This window comes from Phoca vitulina, unplaced genomic scaffold (genome assembly GCF_004348235.1).
Source record: "Phoca vitulina isolate PV1807 unplaced genomic scaffold, GSC_HSeal_1.0 scaffold25, whole genome shotgun sequence".
Classification (NCBI taxonomy): domain Eukaryota; kingdom Metazoa; phylum Chordata; class Mammalia; order Carnivora; family Phocidae; genus Phoca; species Phoca vitulina.
The window spans coordinates 38,079,471-38,102,925 of record NW_022589728.1 but is presented as its reverse complement, the minus strand read 5'-3'; the positions used below and the strand labels follow the sequence as shown (position 1 = coordinate 38,102,925).

At 37.5% G+C, this 23,455-nt stretch overlaps 1 protein-coding gene and 1 pseudogene across 1 annotated transcript in view; one reads left to right on the top strand and one right to left on the bottom strand.

The window, feature by feature from the left end:
* Window positions 1-23,455, top strand: part of PIP4P2 (phosphatidylinositol-4,5-bisphosphate 4-phosphatase 2) — a 56,121-nt gene that overhangs the window by 15,089 nt on the left and 17,577 nt on the right. Inside the window, exons 2-4 of the mRNA XM_032421678.1 lie at window positions 6,834-6,982; window positions 11,302-11,408; window positions 12,772-12,895. Of these exons, the coding sequence (XP_032277569.1) occupies window positions 6,834-6,982; window positions 11,302-11,408; window positions 12,772-12,895 (380 nt within the window). The remainder of the gene's footprint in view (window positions 1-6,833; window positions 6,983-11,301; window positions 11,409-12,771; window positions 12,896-23,455) is intronic.
* Window positions 16,890-18,455, bottom strand: LOC116642992 (annotated as a pseudogene).

The following is a 23,455-nucleotide window of genomic DNA, read 5'->3' as shown; positions in this document are numbered from 1 at the left end:
ACTGGCACTTTTCCTGTCTTTCTCCATGTTAAGAACATGAGCCCTTGAAGCCCTGGAGCCTGTCCCGTTACCCATGGCATTCCTGACGTTCCTCTAGCGCTGCGCCTGGCGCAGAGTAGATGCTTGTGACCCAGCGCGTGCTCACTACCTCCTGGGAACCCGCCACGGTGTGTCTGGCTGGCTGCTGCTTTCCTCCTGAACGGAGCTGCAGGCCTCTGGACTTTCTCTGGCATCAGAGCGTAGAGCAGGGCCTTGTATCCCATCCTCAGTTACACAACTAGGAGTGCCCGGGAGCAGCGGTCCAATGTAGAAAATAAGCAAATCGATGTAGTAGGGTGTGGGCATGTCCATTTCATCTCATAAATCCACGCCGACATTCTAACTCCCTAAGCCTTTGATTCTTCTTCCACGCTATGCTAACGATGTTCTGACATCACAAGTCCATTAAACATAAGGCCGAGTCTCACCAACAGACAAGCAAACTGACAGAGAGCTACTTCCACCTTTAAAACAAACGTCGAATCCAGAGCATCTGGTAAATGCACCCATATGATTAAACTTGGCTCAACTCAGTGTTATGTTCCATCCTCTTTGGTTTGACACTCTCAGGATCTACCCCCACACATATTCTCCAAGTTTCTGACAATATATATTTTCAAAACCTTGCAATTCTCTTGATGTATAAGCTGCTGCTTCCTAGTCATGCTTTCTACTTGTCCTCCTGGAACGTGTTGAGATCTGAGCTTAGTTCTGTGTTTTGAGGCAAACAGAGGTGAGGATGAGTCTTAAGGAGAATGGCTGTCCACTAGCGAGACAGTTTTCCTGTGAGGGAAGGCTTGTCTCTTCAAACACAAGGAGAAAAGCTGCTTTCTACTCATAAGGGAGGCTCAGAGTGACTCAGAGTTTCTCACTTCTGTTTGGCTACAGCTAGATGTCTCTGTTATATGTTTCAGGGGTCCACCCCTTCACAATCAGTGTTCCAACTTTCACAGAGAGCTTGGTAAGCCTGTGGATTTACCTGACATTATAATTTTGAAATCTACACAATTGAATTTGTGTTTGATTTATAGCAGGATAAGCCCTGTGACAATTGGATATAAAAGATACTTTTAGGGCTGCAATAGAAGTTCTCTGGTTCTCTGAGCATGACTTGAGCTGAGAGTTTAAAGACCTGAGCTTCTCATTTCCTTTCTGTAAATGCTCCAGTGTATTCATGGGAATCCACCCCATATCACAATCTGTAGTAATTATTACTGCCATATGGTCTAGTGAAGGAGCCACAACTATCACAGTCATCTATAGGGGATAATCTGATTCATCAGGATGCCACCGCAAGCCATCAATTTCTACCATACTGTGTCCCACTGGTAAAGGAGCTCAGCACTGCATTTGAGCCCAAGGCATGATCAGACCATTTCTTCAGTCCCATTTTTTGTAAAGATTTATTTATTTGAGAGAGAGAGAGAGAGAGACAGAGCGCAGGGGGAGGGGCAGAGGGAGAGTGTGAGAGAGAATCTCAAGCAGACTCCTCACTGATCCCGGAGCCGATGTGGAGCTTGATCCCACGACCCTGAGATCAGACCTGAGCCCAAATCAAGAGTTGGATGCCCAACCAACTGAGCCACCCAGGCGCCCCCTCCAATCCCATTTTTGAGGGTCAATTTCCTGGGATTACTCTTGGCATGAGTTTTTGTATCAGTTAAGACCTGAAGATAGAAACCATACAATGGAATATAATAAAATTGTTAATTAGGTATGAAGTTGTTCACTAGGTACTTAAAAGGTAAAAATACTATCCTGAGGTATCAAGTAGGTACCAGATGTAGGAAGCAGCTACCATGAGGACTAGGGCTGAGAGAACAGAGGGAAGGGATTAGAGTCATTAAGATGTAATAATTTAGAGGTGGGGTCCTACAGAACTGAGGCATGACTTCTAAGAGGCACTGGCCAGCTGGTGCTGATGTCCCTGAGCTGGGGAGAAAGACAGTGCACCTGGGGAAAGGGCTGTGAGTCCCTTCTCCCTCCCCCAACCTTGCAGGCTCCCTTTATCACCTCCTGCTCACAGATGTAGCCTGCAGCCAGCTGGCAAAGCTACAGTGTGGTCTGCGGAGTTTCAGCTCCAGCATGACAAAGCAGAGAAGGGTAGATTGGGAGCTACGGGTCAGTAAGGTAATAAGTAGCATATTTACCCTTCCATGCTGACTTCAGCCTGATGGAAGCTTCTGAGGGTTTCATGGTTCTAGAAGAACCCAAGAGTCTCCCAGAATAGTTTTATTTCTTTGGTTTCACAGAGGAGAGGAACAGAAGATGGTCTTCCCCTTCTCAGTGCACAGCTGGACTGGAGAGGTTTCACCCTGGAAGTAGAAAACCCATACTAGCCAGGCTCACTCTGTCCCTAATCCATATTCTCCACAAAGATCCTAAGGAGGAGAAAAAGCCAGCCAGGGCTTTCCTCACAGGCTGGCCCTTTACACTTTGCTCGCTCATCCTGTACTCTTAGTGTCCTAAAATATCTCTCATTTTAATTGGATGTCATGTTTCAATTTTGATACCACATCTTTGTCAAGGGCCTGAAGGGGTGAGTATAAAGAGTGCATTAATGAAGTAAGTGAATTAAACTGGAAAAGATTGCCATTGAAGAGGCTTATAAAGGAATAACTGAGCTAAGAAAGGCCAGAGCAGTGCAGCAAAAACAATTTCAACCTTTAAAATGCTGAAGGATATATGGTAAAAAAAAAAAAAAAAAATGAAGTATGGATTAATACACTAGGATGAATTAGTAGGACAAGGGGCTGTTTGGCATAAAATAGATAAATTAGGTCTGTGTTTATGATGGGAAAATGTAATTTGATCACCTGTGGGTTTACAGAATAATAATGGTTCCTTTGGAGTGTTTCAGGAAGACCATTATGTATGCCTTGTGATCCATATTCTTTCATATCGTCTCTTTACGAGTCTCAGTTTTTCTATTAGGTTTTTTTTTTTTTTTTAATTTTCCCTGTCTTCCTTCCCCTCTTCCCTTTTAGCTCAGATCTGATTCTTGTCTAAGTGTTTCTACAGAATTCTAACTAGTCCTTAAGTTTTTGCCTGTATTAAATTATTCACCAAGAGAGAAAACTGTTACTGTGGAGAAATCTCTGGGAGTGTAGTCAGCTCTTGACTTTGCTGAAGGCTGTATACAAATCTATTCAAAAGTTAGAACTTCTAGGCCTCAGTTTTCTCTTCCATAAGTGGAAGAAGTTAGACTATGTTATTCCTAATATTGCTTTAATTTCTAACATGCTATAACTCTGCAACTTTGAAGGAGTTTTTCAGGATTGGGGACTACTGGTCTAACAAATACTGCTCACATGGAGGAAAAAAAGATTTTTCACTTAGGCAAACCCCATAGAGAAAATGAACATTGTTTAAATAATAAGACTCTTCCAAAATGAAGACTTTTTGTGGCTCTCAATATCTAATGATCCTGAGTTCTGAGATGACAGTGGACCTTTTATCCAGGGCAGAAATTTGAAATAGGTATGATAGTTGTGATCTGTTGACTTTTAAAGTGAAAAGAGACAGAAAGAACAATCTAAATTGCCAATTATTACGGGTTTACTAACTGTGGAAGATATCTCTGAAATTAAAAGTCCCTCACAAAAGGAGGTGGAGTTATAGATGAAGGGTTTTTGGGGGGTTAAGTTCAAGACATATCTCTATATCGGCTTAAGGCTGAAGTAATGGACAGAGAATTGAGACAATAGGCCTGGAAGCACTGCTTAGTGGAGCAATTAGGCTGCAGCATCTGTCATTCTATTGATCTCTTAGATTGATTCCATTTATATGGGGGGCCAGGCCAGTGTCTCTTGACTACCTCACCTCTGTAAGTGCATGATTTGGAGGCTATTCTTCTATATAGTAGAGACCTTTTTTTCAGGGAGGCTTACTCGCATGCTAGGTAGGACCCAAGCTCCTCTTCAGTGAGAGCAGCAGTAATATACTTAGTGTTATTTTCCCAAGAGAAATAGATGTGTCTGAAATATTGCAGTGATTCGCCCGTCCATCCATCCATCCATCCATTCAATGAATAGTCACTGAACATCTACCATAGACCAGGCACTATGACAAGTGCTGGTGAGTCAGTCCTGAACAAGCCAGACACGACTCTGGTCTCATGGAACCTACAGCCTCTCCCATCGTAAATTTCTGATCCTCACTTGTTTTTCTTTTCCCCTCCCTCCTCTTCTCAAGCCTCCAAAAGATTCAAGCATATTTTTGTCATAATCAAAAGCTTTTTTTGACAGGTTAAAAATTATGTGGTACAAATCTTAGAGAATAAATTCACAGGGTTTTGTTGGCTGTGATGCACTTTAAATGCTTTTTTAATCCCTCATTGGGAGTTTTAGATTCCTCTGAGCAAAGCTTTTGCCTTTTGGAGTAGATGGGCTTTACTGGCCTTTATGTATGCTGCAGTGTGTGGCCTCCCCTTGCCCCTCATCCTCAATGCATTTGTTTTCTTTGTGAAATTCTCGTCTTTAAATTTCTTTTCTGTCATACTATGTAAGACGGAGACCTGGAATTATGGGAGAATCTACTTCATGTTACTTCATAACTCAAGAAAAGGCAAGAGATGAAACTACTTTTATTAATAATGCTAATAATTATTAAAGTAATATTTATTATTAAATGCCAGGCAGTGTGTCTAGAATTTCTAGTGAGGTATGTATTTGTTTTCTAAGAACAATATCTTCTTTATTGAGATCTGATAAAGTAATCTGCAAATTGCAAGGGCTCCAATGTACTGTTGACTCATTGTTTCTTTAACCTGTTTTTCCTTCTTGATTAATATATTGCAAGTCACTCTGGATCAACCTCAAATTCTTTCAAGGATTTAAAGCTATTTTTATAATTTAAGACATCTATGGCTTCTTTTCCAATTCAGTATTTGGCAGTGTTCTGGTAGAAGCCTCCCAGAAATGTATGTGTATTGTCATTTCAAAGTGGTCTCTTTCAGAGCCTGACTGCTGTGGAAATTTAGCTTATCATGAATCATTTATGATTATTTTTTAAAGATTTATTTATTTTAGAGAGAGAGCATGCGTGTGCAAGTAAGGGGAGGGGCAGAGGGAGAGAATCTCAAGCAGACACCACCCCCTTGCTGGGCGCGGCGCCTGACTGGGGGCTCAACCCCAAGATCATGACCTGAGCTGAAACGGAGTCAGAGCCTCAACCGACTGAGCCACCCAGGCGCCCCTTATTATGAATCATTTAAATGAGTAGCACTTATTGCTAATCCTTTGCTAGTCTAAAAAAATCTATATGATAAACCTCGAGGATGCCAGGTGGTAATATGCAAATTTTAAACATACCATGGTGTACTATGCTTTAAAAAATACCACAGAGTTTAGAATCTAATTCACTGGATAGAAAATCTCTGTTTCAAAAATAACTCTTTTCATAATTAGCTATTGTGATTGTATCTTAGAGTATCACAGAAACCCTTCGAAATACCAGTTCTCTTTAGTGGGGCTTCAATCATGAATCGTGTGTTGAGGTGTGGCCCGTTCTAGAAGTCCTAAGACAGTACCTTTCCTGAAAAGGGCCTCTTATGCCTGTAATGGAGGTAGCTACACAATGGGGTTAGACTGTCCCCTTTAGAAATCCCATTCCAGAGTAGTACATCTAGATTCTCTTTCTCAGACTTCCACAACAAATATATACTTCTGGTAGATGAACATGATTCTGAAACGGGGCTTCTACCCTTTACCCAATCAGGCAAACTTAGGACTCAAAAAACTGTGTGTGTGTGTGTGTGTTTCTTTTTTAAGGTTTATTTATTTTAGAGAGAGAGCGAGCACGGAGTGGGAAGGGGCAGAGGGAAAGGGACAGGGAGAGAGAGAATCCCAAGCAGACTCCCTGCTGAGCACAGATCCTGACACACGGGGCTCAGTCCCAGGACCCCGAGATCATGACCCAAGCCAAAACCAAGAGTCAGACGCTCAACCGACTGAGCCACTCACGTGCCCCTATTCTGGCAATTTCCAAACACACACAAAAGTAGTAAGAACAAAATGACTATCTATATCATCATATTTATTCATTATCAACATTTTGCTAATCTTGTTTCATCTCTTAGACCATTTTTGCCTTAGAGTATTTAAACCAAATCCCAGACATCATATTTTTTACCCACAAATACTTAAGTGCATTTCCTGGATTTTTAATGTTAAAGTTACAAATTTGAGATAAAAAAAATGTTAAGTTTATTTTTGTTTTGTGTCTGAAATTAGCATTGTTCTATTCCAATTAGCTTTGTTCCATGTTGATACGTTTAGTTTTCCTACATTCACTTTTGTCTCTCCTTAGCTGCCACCAAAACTGTTTTGTTGTTGACACGGCCAGCAGTTACATGCTGGTCCCTTTATAAACACAGCCATGACGGCTGCACAATGTATGGGTATATATAAGTGATTTAGAAACTTTGCTCTCACTGACTGTTTCTCTTGGTAACCAGATCATTAGTGTCAGATTCTTTAGGCATGAATCATCACTTTCCCATTACAAGCTCTCCGAATTTCTGCAGGAACAGAGTGGATACGTTGTGTATAGGTTAGTAAAAGGAAACCGGATCATTTGGGTAGACCGAGGCAAACATGATTTAGATTTTATCAGAGGAAGAATTATTCTACTCCACAATGTAGTCCCATGTGTGTTTGTGCTCTGAAACTAGGATAAGTTGGCTAGTTTTGAAAACATAAATACAAGAATGAGGTCATTTGTGACAGTTTCTGCTTTACCTCTGTTCTCTGTGATACGGCTGGCTCTGATTCAGTGACTGATAACCTTTTCAGCGGAACTCCCACCTCCGTACACAGCCATCGTCAGCCCGGATGCCAGCGGTATTCCAGTGATCAGCTGCCGTGTGTGCCAGTCTCTCATCAACTTGGATGGCAAGCTTCACCAGCATGTGGTTAAGTGCACGGTTTGCAATGAAGCTACGGTAAGTGGGGATTTCCCTTAATAAAGCATAAATTGTTATCTGACATCTTGTCTCCAAAGGAAATACTCCGGTAATGTTACTTAAAGGTAGATGTGGGCTGGATATAGATATGGCCGTATTTTCTCATCCTTTCTTTCTTCTCTCTAGTTCTCTTTTATCATTCAAAGATGTCTCCAGGTGTTTAAGGCTAATTCCATTATGAAAATTTCATGGTTAATTTAAATATAATGCCATTTGGCTCTTTTTTTTTTTTAAGATTTTTATTTATTTATTTGTCAGAGAGAGAGAGCACAAGCAGGGGGAGCAGCAGAGGGAGAGGGAGAAGCAGACTCCCCGCTGAGCAGTGAGCCCGATGTGGGGCTCGATCCCAGGACCCCGGGATCATGACCTGAGCCGAAGGCAGACGCTTAACGACTGAGCCACCCAGGTGCCCCGGCTCTTTACTTTTTAACATGAGACTGACCCTAGTCACGTATTTATAATTATCTTTAGTGTCTATCCACATCACAACTAAATCCATTTTGATTTTCACAAAAATGAAGATATGCCAAATTTCACTTCAAATGTGGACTTTGTACTTACTATGTCGAAAATTATTCAAACCTGCTTTACATCTGTAGGATGTCTGTATGGTTTTTCTGGACTTAAGATTATGCATTTATTATTGATGTCTGTGCCAAAGTATTTACAAATAGCTTGGTATTTTATTCTATTTGCTTGATAGTAATTTAGAGAAGTGTTCAAAAAATTTGAAGGGCACATTTTTTTTTTTTTAACTGAACCTGGTGAAGAACAACTACATTTTAAGTAAAATTTTTAGTTTCAAGTAATGAACTGGAAAGTGTATACTAGTTAGATTAAATATATTTCTACTTTTATGGTTAGGCTTTATTTTTATTTTTAAAATTTCAATCTCTCTCAAAATCTGCAATTAAATATCAATTGTTGGTATTTGTATATTTTTCCTTTCCTCAAAAAAAGTCAGCCAAAGATTATTGTGTCTCTAAGAACCATGAAACATGTATACTGGGCTTTATATGTTTTATAGAAAAGTCATAAACTAAAACCTTAAGTCATGAAGCAATATATTTCATTGCAAGTATGGATTTTTTATAAGGGACGTCATTTGGAGATGAACTTTACAGTGTAAATAGAGGCGATGCCTACAGAGCCAGCTATTTTCTTTTTAGGTTGAACACTCACTAGCAAACTTAACATTAACCTCCGTAGCGCTCATTTTAGAGTTAACAACCAAATAAGAGTTGTCAGACGTAGATGGCTATTAAAACAACAACAAACACCCAGTACCTGAAAGGTTTCATTTTTTTCTCCTGTTCCACCATCCCTACAAACTTTTGTTCTTTAGTGAGTATAAAAAAACTCTTAAAGCTTTATATTTACCCTTGGAAATACACAGAACAGGCTATGGATTTAGCCAACGGCCTCAGTCTGGTGATGAGTTCATTTTTCCAGAACAAGAGGATTTGGGTACAAATAAACTACTTCTGGACATAAAGAAAATTGTGCTGACATTTTTATATCATTATAACTCCTGTTAAGTAAGGAAATATAAGTATTTCTCAATATTCTAGAGAAAATGAATAGTACCTAATTAATTAGATTGCCTTGTGTGGAATCAGTTATATTACAGGGAAGGAGAAGAGGGGGAAATGTGTGTGAGGAGTGCTTTAACAGATGACTTGCCAATGTTTGCAATATAATTTGATCTTGAATTTATGAGTGAAGAGGTGTTAGGCAACTAGCAGCTTCTCTGGAGAAATTCTGGGTTGAAAAGAACAGGTAAATGGACCAGGATCCAACAAAGCAGCTTCTGTTCACTGTCACCGTTCCCTGTTCAGTTTCACTGTGGTTCATTCTCCTCATGTCACCTAAAACAAGAGATCAGTGTGTCTGTTCTCCTCGGCAGCCACCTTTGATAGGAACCTGATATTCCTGAGGAGATTAAAAAAACGAAACATAGCAAAGCAAAAAAAACTAGGCTAATGAAAGTCCTTCTTATTTCAGTAGATGGAATTGGGAAAGAAAAGCGAGAAGTTGGGGGAGAGAAAAGATGGACAAATTTTAGCAAGGCTTAGAGAATACAGAATTTAAGGTTAAGCGAGAAGCAATTTCTAGGGCAAGTTAATGGAAAAGTTGAGAAGTCCTGGAGGAAGAGTGGAGCTAATTGGCTGCATGACTGATTATGAGTCTGAGATCTGGAGGCTGATGGACTGGGGTTTGAATCCTAGCTCTACCACTTGGTAGCTATATCCTTGGGACTTAGCTTCTCCACACTGTGGTTTTCTCAAGTAGAGTGGTATAATAATAATATCTACCTAATAGAGTTGCCCTTGGGATTACAGGGGTAAAGTGCCCAGCACAGCACCACTCACATACAAGTTCATTTTACTAAGTAAGAATATTAAAACTTATGCATAAGGACAGTGCCATTTTCATCCCCATTTCCCTGCAGATCAGACATGACAAGGCATGGGCGGGCAATAAAGACCAGTTCTTCTAGTTCAAATGCCTTGCTTTATAAATGAGGGAACTGAGGTCTAGAAGTAAGGTGGGAATAAAATTTAAAAAAGTTTGTCATTTGCCAAGTACGCATTTACTTAATGGGAAAATTTGGATATACAGGAATTAACCCAATTTCTGGTTTTCTTGATATTTTAGATTGGATAGTAACACATTTTGGATGTTTATAAATCTTAGATATTCAGATTTTATCTGTTATATAGTTTAATAAATTGTTGATGACTTATTGCTAACTTTTATATATTTCTAACAAGATTGTTTACTTAAATTTTTTAATCTTTTTTTTGAAATGTGTTACAGATTCACAGAAAAGTTACAAAAATAATAGTACATATTATGTACAGAGAATTCCCACAGACCCTGTACTCACATTCCCCAAATGCATTAATATTTTGTCACATTGGCTTTCTCTCTCTAAATAAATAAATAATCTTTTTTTTTTTTTTTTTAAGAACCCTTTAAAGTAACTGCAGACCTGGGTCTCTTCTACCCCTAAACATTTTAGTGTGAATTTCCTTAAAAAAAAAGAAAAAAAAGACATTCACTTATATAATCACAGTACAATGATCAAATGCAGGAAATTAACATTAATACAATGGCTATTATCTGATCTTTGGACCTAATTCATATTTGCTCAATGGTTCCATTAAAAAAAAAACAACACAAAAAAACAACAATATGGTCCAGGAGTCAATCCAGAGTTCCATGTTGTATTTGGATATCAGTATGTCTCTTTAATATCCCTTAATCTGAAATGTAGTCTTTCTTTGTCTTTGATTGCCTTGACATTTTCCAAGAGTACAGGCAAGGTGTTTTGTGCAATGTTCCTCATTTTGGGTTTGTCTGATATTCCCTAATAATTGGATTCAAGCTATACATTTTTGGTAGGCATGCCCAGGAATGATGATCTAGTCCTCTCATTGCTTCATGGGTTATTTACTCTAATAAGCCTAAGTCCTTATTTATTTATTTTATTTTTTTAAAGATTTTTTATTTATTTGACAGAGAGAGAGAGCGAGAGCACAAGCAGGGGGAGCAGCAGAGGGAGAGGGAGAAGCAGGCTTCCTGCGAGCAGGGAGCCTGATGTGGGGCTCGATCCCAGGACTCTGGGATCATAACCTGAGCCGAAGGTAGACGCTTAACCAACTGAGCCACCCAGGCGCCCTGCTAAGTCCTTATTTAAAGGAGTGTTTTTTTGTTTTGTTTTTTTTGGTGTTTATTCTTGCTTTTAAATTTACTGTAAAGTTTAAAAAATGGTAACATTAAGAGTTATTGCAAGTGTTTATTTTTTAAGTTAAAAGATGTAATAAAATTAATCCCTTCTTATATTCTAGGCAGTAAAGAAAAGTTCAAATTTGTTATATACTCCTCTTTGTCCACTATTCCTAATGTGTTTGCTCTTCCCAAACAGGTGTAAGAACCTTTAGTGAATATTTGCACCTGGTAGGACAGATAGTTGGCTTTGGTCTTAAAACTTTAAAGGAAAACAATTCTTGTTGTGAACTTAAATTTTCTTCTCATATTAAAAGGGCACTGCAAACTAATTTTGAAATATGCCCTTCACAATTACATCTCGGCAGCCCCAAATTTCATAGAGTGCTTGCCAACATTTGAGCTATTTAAAACCACTTATGATGCACTTTTCCTTAACCTGTACCTTGGTACCACTATGGGGAGCCGAAGTTTTTAAGGAATCATTTCCTTTTTATATACAAATAAGCTTTGGCAATCTGTCCTTTGGTTAATTTGCTGTGTTTGCATTTTCTTCCCTTATCTAGCCAATCAAAAACCCCCCAACAGGGAAGAAATATGTTAGATGCCCTTGTAATTGTCTCCTCATTTGTAAGGACACATCTCGGCGAATAGGATGTCCGAGACCTAACTGGTAAGAGATAAAGATTCATCATTCATTTATTCATTCATTTGTTCATCCAACAAGTACTTATTAAAGGCTCATTATGTGCCAGGCTTTGTTCTAAATAAACTTTGTCCTCAATTACAGGACCTAGATTATTATTTTTTCTTTGTTAAACGGAATGATGTGATTAGTTTGAAATTAATGGTCACAAGTATTCATAAGATATAATATTCTTGAATGAGCAGTGAAAGTTTTCTTGATGTTATATAAGTATTTAATGCACTCTAATAAATTGTGACTCCTTAAACTTATTTAAAAGTAACCACTTATCCCCATTGTTATATATCCAGTGAAGTTATTAAGAACACTTGTAATAAGGGTATTTATAAGATCTCTAGTTGCAACCTGCAGACAAGTGTTATCTGAGTGAATAGAATAAACCCATTCTGTAATTCGTGCAGTCAGGTGTTTAAACAGTTGCAGTAAAGGTGTTTCCAAGAACACTATTTGCAAGCCATTTCAGACATCTGTTCTATCAGTGAAGGGAGGTGACACCCAACTGTAATACACACACACACACACACACACATAGTGATTAAGATCAATTCAAATAAATATGTTTCAAAGAAAAAGAAATAAAAACCCAAAAGTAAGCACCTAGTTTACTTTTGATTTAATTCATCTTAACCTGCAAATGTTTTAGTCATCACTGTGTACCTCACTGTGTGCTATATGAGTCTTTGCTGAACATAATCTATGCAATAAATTCTGGAACTATTTGATAAATGCCATTATAGATGCGCCTAGATAGAAGTATATCTAGACTTTCACTGTGTTTTTTCTGTGATTTCTGGCTTTTTGACCATTAAATGAATCATTTGAAACCCCATCTGATGGAATAAGCAGAAAAGAAACCTCCCATTTTCCTTTTTGTCCAACTCTGGTTAAATAGACATCAAAGAATACCAGCCTACCCAGAGAAATTTGGCTGTGACTCAGCACTTTGGTACCTTCATGGCACACACATATTTGCTGATGCAGAATATTTTAACTTGTGTAGTCCTCCACCAAACTCAACTTGTCTTCCTAGATAGGGAATGGTAAAAAATTTCTAATTTGAACTTGTAGGAACTTGGAAATAGCAGTTAAATGGTTCCCAAGGCCATTGATTAGAACCAACACCATAATATATGGTTTCCATCACAAATATTAAAAAACTGTCATTTTTTTTTTTGCTTTCAAAATTGCTGCTACTTTCTGTGAATTTGGCTTCAAACCTGACAATTTATAAAACAAGTATAATCTATTTTCAATGCTATGCCATATATTACAGGTTTTGCCCTCAGTGCATTTGTGGGATGATGAAGTTGTTTGCTTTCTCTCTCCACAGTAGACGCATAATTAACCTTAGCCCAGTAATGCTTATTTCTGAAGAACAGCCAGCTCAGCCTGCACTGCCAGTCCAGCCAGAAGGTACAAGGGTCGTGTGTGGGCATTGCGGAAACACATTCCTGGTAAGTAACCACATATTTGTCATAGTGGCATCAGTCTGTAAATGTAGGTCATGATCACATAGATTTGACCACTGCTCATGCTCTTCTAGTTTTATCCAAGTGCAAATTAATCAGACGATTAAAAGAAAGCCTTTTTAAGAAAGACAGTTAATCACAGGTTCAGCTAGGATGCCCTGCATCTTTTGTGAATTAGATAAGAGGTGGATCCTCTGATTGGTTCATTTGCAAAAAGGGGCCTCTCTGGGTAGACTAATGGGAAACAGTGCCCTTTCCTTCTGAACTTAGCAACATGGGTGTCTTGGCTTGGTGAGTGGGTGAATCTAAGCTTTACTGTCACCTCCTCAGCAGAAAACAAAGTGCATAGTCTCATGTGGTGGCCCTGCTTTGTGGTTTCTAGATTCAAGACAAATTCTTATTATAATTTACCAATTTTTTTCTGATTTTTAAAAAATTAAACTTGGAGTAAAGGGAATTAACTCTGGTGTCTATAATTAGATAAACTACTTGGAAAAAAAAATAAGAAGGTGTAAGTAGTTAGATATAAGCAAAAGCTACAGGAGTTCTTGCTTTACTGCTTTTAACTTTAACCCTAAGTTTGATTTTTAAAAGTTGATTTCATAATGCTTTACTCTGTCAGGAAGATTTTCTTTTGTTATTCAGCCATCATAGGAGACAACAAATTTTCCTTAGAACCTAAGTATTAATGAAAACCTCCAGAGTGTGAGAATGGGCAGGGCTGAGGTCACAATGGTCTTCCACTGCAAGATCTGCTGTCTTGGGATAAACTAAGAGATGAACCCATTTAAGAAAGTGTAGATGATTTGCTTTTTTTCCTTCTAATTTTTATTTTTAGTAGAGTAATTCATGTACATAATTTCAATGTCAAATAGGATTATAAAGCTTATGGGGAAAATAGTGGTCATCCGTAAATACCATCCCCCGTACTCTTTCAGCTGCCCTCCTGGGATTTACCTACATGTGTTTAAATTGTTTGCTTATCCTTTTTTCTTTTTGATTAGGCAGTTTTAGATATTACCTATTACTCTGTACAATGCAGGTTGAGGATTTAGCACTCATAACACCCTTTCCCCCAATCATTGTCCTTCTCTCGACTCCATGATCCAAGTAGAATTTTAATATTTTAATTCAATTAATACTTAGTGTTTACCTTTTTTATGATTAGGTAAATTATGTTCACAGTTGAGCCAAGTAGGATACTATATTTCAGTACTGTATGGTCTTTCAAAATTTTTTGAATTTGTTAATTGTCTGTTCTCCTTTTGGGGTGCTTGGCTGGTGGTCTACCCAGTCAGTAGAGCACCCAAATCCTGATTTCTGGGTCATGAGTTTGAACCCCACATTGAAAATAGAGATTACTTAAAAAAAAGAATAATTGTCTCTCCTCCTTTTGAATTTGTTTGTCTATGTACAAATCATTAGTTCTTCCCATACTCTCTTAAAGAACTATAAAATTACTATCAATATAGTCAGACACATCAGGGAATCTATTACTGAGGTTTCCTGCTACACAGCTGCCATCATGGGATTTCCCTTCATCATTATCCTAGGAAATCCTTTTTCCTTTTCCTGTTTTGGATCTTGTGTCATCCTCATAGTTTTTGGTTTATTCCTTCATTTTGGTGTAGCACATCCTTTCTTAGCTTTCTGAGAAAAGATGGAAGGAAATAAATTTGACAGAGTTTTACTTCTTAAATAGTTTTTATTTTTATTTTTAAAGATTTTATTTATTTATTTATTTGAGAGAAAGAGCGAGAGAGCACAAACAGGGTGAGAGGGAGAAGCAGGCTCCCCGCAGAGCAGGGAGCCAGATGCGGGGCTCGATCCCAGGACCCTGAGATCATGACCTGAGCTGAAGGCAGCTACTCAACCGACTGAGGCACCCAGATACTCAACCAACTGAGGCACCCCTCTTAAATAGTTTTTTTTTTTTTTAAGATTTTATTTGTCAGAGAGAGAGAGATACAGAGCACAAGCAGGGGGAGCGGCAGGCATAAGGAGATGCAGACTCCCACGGAGCAGGGAGCCCGATGTGGGACTCGATCTCAGGACCCTGGGATCACGACCTGAGCCGAAGGCAGACGCTTAACTGACTGAACCACCCAGGCATCCCTCTTAAATAGTTTTTAATCTGATCTCACATTTACTTTATAGTTTGTCCAGATGTAGAATTATAGTTTGCTAATTGTTTCCTCTCAAAAATTTAAAAGGCTTTTCTCCGCTGTTGTTGAGAAATTCAACTGCTGCTCTGATTCTATGTCCTTTCTATCTGACTTTTCCTCTTTTCCTCTCTCTTCTTTCATTTTCTCCAGTGCTCTCAAATTGCATTAGAATGTGTCTTAGAATGGATAAAGGAGATATCATTCTCACACACACACACACACACACACACACACACACACAGAGGACTATTACACAATATAAAAAGGATGAGACCTGCCATTTGTGGAAACATGGATGGACCTTGAGGGTGTTATGCTTAGTGAAATAAGTCAGACAGAGAAAGACAAACATATGACTTCACTTATATGTGGAATCTAAAAAACAAAACAAATGTCAAACAAATAAAAAGCAGAAACAGACCCATAAATACAGAGAACCAACTTATAGCTTCCAGAGGGGAGGGGTGTAGTGGGGTGAGTGGTGAAGGGGAGTGGGAGACACAGGCTTCCAGTTATGGAGTGAGTAAGTCATGGAATAAAAGGCACAGCATAGGGAATAGAGCTGATGAGATTGTAACAGTGTTGTGTAACAGATGGGAGCTACACTTGTGCGGAGCAGGGCATAACATATAGTCGAATCACTATGTTGTTCACTTGAAACTAATGTGACGTTGTATGGCAACTATACTCAAATTAAAAAATTTTTTTAAAATGATGTGTCTTAGGGAGAATATGTTTGAACTCATTGTCTGGGTACTCAGTGGGTCCTTTAGAGTCCACACTATTTCTTTTTCTTTTTCTTTCTTTTCCTTTTCCTTTTCCTTTTCCCTTCCCTTTTCCCTTCCCTTTTCCCTTCCCTTCCTCCCCTTCCCTCCCCTCCCCTCACCTCCCCTTTCCCTTTCCCTTTCCTTTCTTCTTTCCTCTTTCCTTTCCTTTCCTTCTTCCTTTTTTTTTTTTTAAACATTTTCTTTTTAGTTTTGCCTTTTTCTTTTGCCTACTGGGAAACTTACTCAGCTATGTCTTCTAAACTTAATGCAAAATTTTAATTTCGGATTATTTAACTTAATTTTTAATTTTGAAGAGTTTTCCTATGTTCTCTGGTTAATTTTTTTCTTTTTCTAAAGAACATTCTCTTCTCTATGGCATCTTTCTGAAACTATTAATTCTGTTTTTTTTCTGAGGTATTGTTCTTTATGCCTTGTCTCTGTTTTCTCCCCACTTTTTTTTTTTTTAGTGATAGAGATTTTACTGAAGAGTTCATTTATATTTGAGGGTCAGCACTGATTGGAAGCTCTATTCATACAGCAGGAGTGAAGCTTCTTCTTTCCTTCCTTCCTTCTCTCTCTCCTCCTCCTTCTTCTTCTTCCATTTCTTTTTCTTCTCCCTTTTCTCATTTTTTGAATAACTTAGTATCAAGAAGTCTTCTTTGAGGGCAAGTTTCTCTGGGGAACAGTCCTCTGGTTTCTTGTGAGTGATATGCCTGGGAGACAGCATTTAGGAGTTAAGAAAGGTAATGAGGAGAGCGTCTCATCCACTGTTCAAACCGCAGACTTTAACTTAATTCCTTTTTAGAATGGGTTTTTTTTTTAAAGATTTTTATTTATTTATTTGACAGAGAGAGACACAGCGAGAGAGGGAACACAAGCAGGGGGAGTGGGAGAGGGAGAAGCAGGCTTCCCGCGGAGCAGGGAGCCTGATGCGGGGCTCGATCCCAGGACCCTAGGATCATGACTTGAGCCGAAGGCAGACGCTTAATGACTGAGCCACCCAGGCACCCCCCTTTTTAGAATGTTTTATTTTTGCCTTTTGCTATGTCTGGTGTTTCTAAGTTCATAAGCTTTCTAGTCCAGTTTCTTTTCAGAATAAATCCTTCTTTTCTTGCACGTACTGGGGAGAGAGGGCTTTCTGGTTTTGTGGTGTGTAGGGAAGAGTTTATAGCCGATAGTGCTGTTTGTGTCACTACTCCCAGCCCCACCTTGGAAAGCGCGTAGTAGCCCCAAGAGCTGCATCGCTCTGCCTTTCTTCAGTGTGAATAGCTTTACATTGACATAGCTCTCTGCAGACAGCCCTAAACTTTCAGCATCCCTTTCACTAAGTCAGCTGCCAAGTCTCCATTAACTTTCCAGTGTTCAAAAATTGGAGGCCATTTCTCCTCTTTATCCTTATAGTAGTATACATTTTTAAATTCATTTCCTATCATTTTAGTCAAGTTTGGGAAAGGAAATGGAAATGCATGCATCTATCTGATTTACTACATTTAATCAAAATTGCTAGGATTTTTCCAATCTAGTAGGAGAAGATAAATCTTCCTTACATTTATGTTTTATTGATTAAATCAGTGACTGAGTACATAAATTAGATATAGCTTGTGGGAATAGTTAACAAACTTCTTTTTGAAAATTACTATATACTGCCTTTTTTTTTTTTTTCCTATTTAGGAAAGTTTATTGAACATTACTGCATTACACTTACTGAAAGAAAAATTTAATTGTCCCTGAAGGTACCCAGTCATTTTGCATGATCTATGCCCTCATTTTTTTTGTATTAAAAATATAGGTTAAATATGAAATTAGTAAAATACAGCATATGAAACTTCATGCTGAGCAAAAACACAAGTCCAAAAAATGTTACTCTCTATCAGTAGAATAGTTTCCGCAGTATTTAAGATGTTTCCTACGTACGTCATATTTGAATGCAATTTTTAGAACCATAGTTAAAGATATTTTGCAATTTGTTAACTGCAGGTATCCACATTTTCCTTCCATCACATAATCTGTTCCTTTGATTAAGTTGGCAACATCTGCTGGGATCACAGAATGCAGCAAAAAAAAAATAGTGGTTATTTCTCAAGATCTGAGAAATCTGTTCCACCTTTAGTATAGTTTCCTGAGATTTCTGCTCCACTGAAGTCAAAACCAGGATTTTCTTTCTGGAATCTCTCTAATGTAAGTTTTCTCTGCATTTGGTCTTACACCCAAGGATCAGTTGCATATTCAGATTCTAGAAGAGAAGTCCAACAATTTGCTGCATCTTTTTTTGTCTTTGTAAGAACAATATGGACCATTTTCTGTCCTCCAAAGTAAGTCCATGCTCCCTCATCAGCTGTTGTAGAATCGAAGAGCTTGCCCTTAATGATCTCGCGACCACGCAGGGCGAGTGCCACGTGCCGCCTCTGCAGGCCATACTGGCTGTCTTGGGTGCGAGTGCCTCGTGGCACCTGAACTTCAGTGAACACCTCCAAGGTCTGGGACCACTGGCCCCATGGCATCCCGCATGGAACCACCCCACTGCTCTCCTCAAACGGGGCCAACATACTCCAGTAGCCTCCCAGATGCAGCCGCATGGAGTGAGGTTATACTGCTTTATTGTAGGGTAATAGACTGTAGGTTTTGATAGGTATCAAGTGATTTGACTAAGTTAAATATATGTTAAATATATTTATTATTTTCTTTCTTATATGTGAACAAATTATATTTTGAAATACCATTTTAAAATCTTCAAAACAGATTTCTTTTCAATTTACTTCAGAGAGCTTCCCTCCATAATTACCTTACATTTACATTTTGCTCAGTTATATTTTGTATTCTAAATCCTTGCCATGGATAATCTTATAGCCACCATATAAGTGAGCTGATTTCATATGTTCAAAAACATATACTGAGTGCATATCAGGCATTGGGCTACATGCTGGGGAAACAGGAAGGCACATTTCCTGCCCTCATGGAGTTTTCTAATCTAATTGGAGAAGAAAGACAATTAAAACAAGAATTACATGAAATGTGTTTAGACTACAGTAGTAAATAACAGAGTGTTCTTAGTGCACACACAGAATTACCTGGCCTAGAGGAAGTGACATTATTCTCAGAGTAATGGAAAGCTTAGTAGAGCTTTATAGGTAATTCTGTATATAAGAGTGCTATGTATAGAATGGATTGCATCAGGGCAAGCCTGCAGAGGAGCAAGACTAGATGTTTGGCTTTTATTATCCAGAAAAGTGAAGATGATGGTTGGGAATAGCATAAAGATTTTCAGAGAGAATTGACATACTGACAATAGGGTAGATAAGGGAATGAGGAAAAAAAGAAAATCAAAGACATTAAAGAGTTCATATTTAATTTTTTGAGATCATCTGGCAGTGAATTCTAGAGAATGATCCAAATTGAGAGATTAAAAGATATGTATGTGACATGGTTTCTATTACTTTAAATTTATGCATTTAGATCTTTTCACCCTAGGAGAAAATTACTAAAGTAATGTGCATTCCAGAGACTAACTTCTAAAACTAACTCTTATTTACTTAATATTTAGTGTAGGCAAGTGAATCATATTAGCATATTAGCACAGTATATATGATTAAAAACTTTAATTCTTTAGCAGAAAAGCCTGTTTTGGATTAATATATGGTATTTAAAGATGATTTAAAAATTTTTAGAAAACAAAAATTTTGGTGATTAGGGGAGCACAGTACATAACCTATGGGGTGGCTATTACTTTTGAGAGTTTCAGATTAATGAGAGATATTCAGTGTCATAAAGAATAAATAGACCACAGATCTCTTAATTCTGACTCAAGAACTTTGCCTTATCCTTATTATTATGCCGATCACAAATAGTCTTATATCCTTTGTAGTATGTTTTGTCCTTCAGGCTTTTAACTATTAGGATTCATTTACTTTTTCTCTACCTTGTTTCAGCCTTGCCTTACAAGGCATAGAAACAACTGAGACAAGTTATGAAGTTCAATGACATTGAAAAGGAAATATGAAAAGATCAGGAACAATGAAGAAAAGGGCAGAAAAACATGATAAGTCATACATAAGAATATAAATATGCATAATATTTAATTCTGCAGTTAAAATTAGTCTGGATTTTAGCTGTGAGACTTCTAGAGTCTTTGAATAGAGGAAAACATGATTTATTAAAAGATATTCATGATTTTTTAAAAAAGATCACATAGGAGAGGGTTTATTGGAATACTGTGACCTGAAAAAATTATTTCCATGGATTAAGATAAAAGAACAATATAATGGACTGTGTCCTCAACAACATTCTGTTTATATCATCCTCTAATATATCAATGTTATAATGCTAAAGTTAAATTTACTATGAATCCACTCTATTCATACTCTTCATTTCACAGCCTGGCTGGAACCATGGGTGATGTTTAGAAAAGTTAGATTTGTGTTTTCCAAAGTATATTCAATAGAACACTCATTTTATAGGATAATAATAGGTGTTATGTGAATAAAGAGTTCCATGGTCATTGGGAATTGCTAGGATAAACAAAAAACTAAACACCATTTTTTTTACAGGTGTATTCTTTAGCACTTTTAGCATGCATCATTGTTACTATCCAGGAAGAGTTTTAATATAGTATTTACAAACATTTTTTTAAAAAAGATTTATTTATTTATTTTAGGAGTGGGGGAGGGGCAGAGGGAGAGAATCTCCAGGCGGACTCCCTACTGAGCACAGAGCCTGATGCAGTGGGGCTTGATCTTAGGACCATGTGACCAGGACCTGAGCCAAAACCAAGAGTTGGACACTCAACTGACTGACCCACTCAGGCACCCCTACAAATATTTTTTAACCTCTAAGCCATTTTGATGACATCATCTAGTCAGAATAATGTTTTGAGGGATATTGCTTAGAAAATAATTTTCCAGAAGAATAAAGGGAATACATAGTCTTTAGCTAGCCCTGCATGAAAAATAAAGAAGTGTTTTAAGACACTGAACAGTGGAGTTTAATTTTGCATTTCTATGGGGCAGGTGTTCTCTCTTGCTGATGAAAGGCAGGTCCAGATGCTTTGTCAACCAATACCTGACTGTGGGGTTGGCATGCCCTAATAAAAACAGTCTACAATATGTACCAGAATCATAGACGATGGTTCAAACTTTGCTCTGAAGTGAGCCTGTGTAGTTCCTTCAGTCAGGGTCAGATTTTCCTTATTTGGACACAGGACATATGGTTTGGTGTCATTGCAGAGAGTAACAATAGTTTTAAAGTGAATAATTCAAAGTAATGACACCAGTCACCTATTGTGTCCATTAAAAAATAAAATCCAGTAAGGTACTATTAAATGATTCATTTTTAGCAGTATAACTTTCTTATGGCCTTCTAAGATTGATTAAAAAAATACATCTTGGGGAAACTAAGTTTATCTGTTACATAGAATGGTTAGAAATAAGTCAAATATTAGATGACCTCCACTAAAAATGATTGAATTTTAGAGAAGTTGCCTTTAATCTTTCCGATAGAGAACAGGTAATTTTGGGGAGCCTGGGTGGCTCAGTTGTTAAGCATCTGCCTTCGGCGCAGGTCATGATCCCAGGGTCCTGGGGTCGAGCCCCGCATCGGGCTCCCTGCTCAGTGGGAAGCCTGCTTCTCCCTCTCCCACTCCCCCTGCTTGTGTTCCCTCTTTCGCTATGTCGCTATCTGTCAAAAAAATAACTAAAATCTTTAAAAAATAAAGAAAATAGATAATTTTGGTTTTTTTCTCCTATTGAAGTTCTGGCAATAAAATTCTAAGAGTGCAGAGGCTGCATTTTAGATTAAAGAACAGTAGTAAGTCAACTTCCTTTCACAAGCAAAGATATTTGCATTCACTTGAATAGAGTATGACAAAATTATTTCTAATAATAGATGCTTTTCTTAGTTTGCTGCATTTAAGTGAGTACTTGGAGATAACAAAACCTGATGTGTTAGGTTGCTGGCTGTATGATTTACTAATTACATAATAAAGCCTTAGCTGTTTTTCAGTTATAATTGAATTTACCATGCATAATCTATGCTGAAATGAAGAGCACTATTAAATGATAATATTGGACTAAATCATCTCCTTAGGTTGGTCATTAAAAATTCTGGAATGCCTATGCTAACATAATATAGCCTTCAAGCTTGGATTTTGAGTTCCTCTTTGCTCAAGGGTTTCATAACTGTCTCCTTAACTACTTTGGTTCTTTTAACTATGAAGAACTTAAATTTGTTATTTATAAATAAAATTTGAAATGACTTTACATGTTCAGCAACTGTCCTAAAACTAATTATAATAACATAACAAAGGGGCTCCTGGATGGCTCAGGCAGTTAAGCATCTGACTCTTGATGTCGGCTCAGGTCATGATCTCAGGGTTGTGCTGCTGGGCATGGAGCCTGCTTAAGATTCTCTCTCCCTCTTTCCCTCCCCTATGTTCTCTCTCTGTAAAAAAAAAAAAAAAGGTAGTAAGATTTCTGGATTCTTCACTTAATATTCTGTAGAACTCTAGAAATCTTTGTTTAGCACATTAATTCTGACATTTTTACTATTAAGAATAAGTTTTGCAATACATTAACTTGTTACAAAGTAAGTATGAAAGAAAGATTTACTGGTGCTTGAACAAAAAGTGTAGCCTTGGTTTGGCATTCTCAGATGTTGAAAAATAATAATTTTTTTGAAAAGAGAGTGAACATTCATGTGAAGTTCCATTTATCTTGAGACTCTTTGTGCCTACTGTGACTGAGAGATCATTTCCAGCTTAACTTTCTTTGAGGTGTCAAATAAAAATGAAGAAAGAGAAATCTAGGAAAACCCAGATTTATTTGTTTTTTTTTAAGTTAATAGTTTTTAAAAATTAAAAAAGAAAAAAACTTATGCATCAAATACTTTCTGAAAGTTATCTTCTATTGTGTGGAAAACATTTGGATATGTATAATTTATTGAAGCCCTACTATACCTAGAATTGGAAAGTTATGGAAAGAGACATGAATGATTTGGAATCCTAAACAAAAATTAATTTTAATAAAAGAAAAGTTGTTTTGTTGATAAAACTGAAGTACTTAAAAGGAATTCTCCTAAAACCGTAAAGGAAACAGACCCTTTGCAAGAAGGAATATAGAAAAGCAAGCAAAATGGAAGATGAAAAAGGCACTTTTAAATATACATTTTGTGGTTAAGATTTATTTTAAATTTATATCGCACATTCCCTCAAAGACTTTAATCTACAACCCAGTAAACCATTACAAGTATCTCAATAACAAGGAAGATAGCTCATTCTATTACCTACATTCACAAGGGAAGAAAATTTGCACCATAGAAAGAGTATCTTTTTGTTACAGAGAATAAGCAAGGACAGGACAGAGAGAGCTGCCTGACTTGAGTTCTCTCTATATCTCATTTGTTTAGTTTATTTACTTTGTGGGTTTCCCACATAATTAGATTATAAATAGTTGCATTTTAGTAATGAATTTGAATATCCATATATTTAAAAGGCTAGTCCTCAAGATTTTTTTACTATTTTTTTTTAAATATTTTATTTATTTATTTGAGAGAGAGAATGAGACAGAGAGAGCATGAGAGGGTCAGAGGGAGAAGCAGACTCCCTGCCGAGCAGGGAGCCCGAT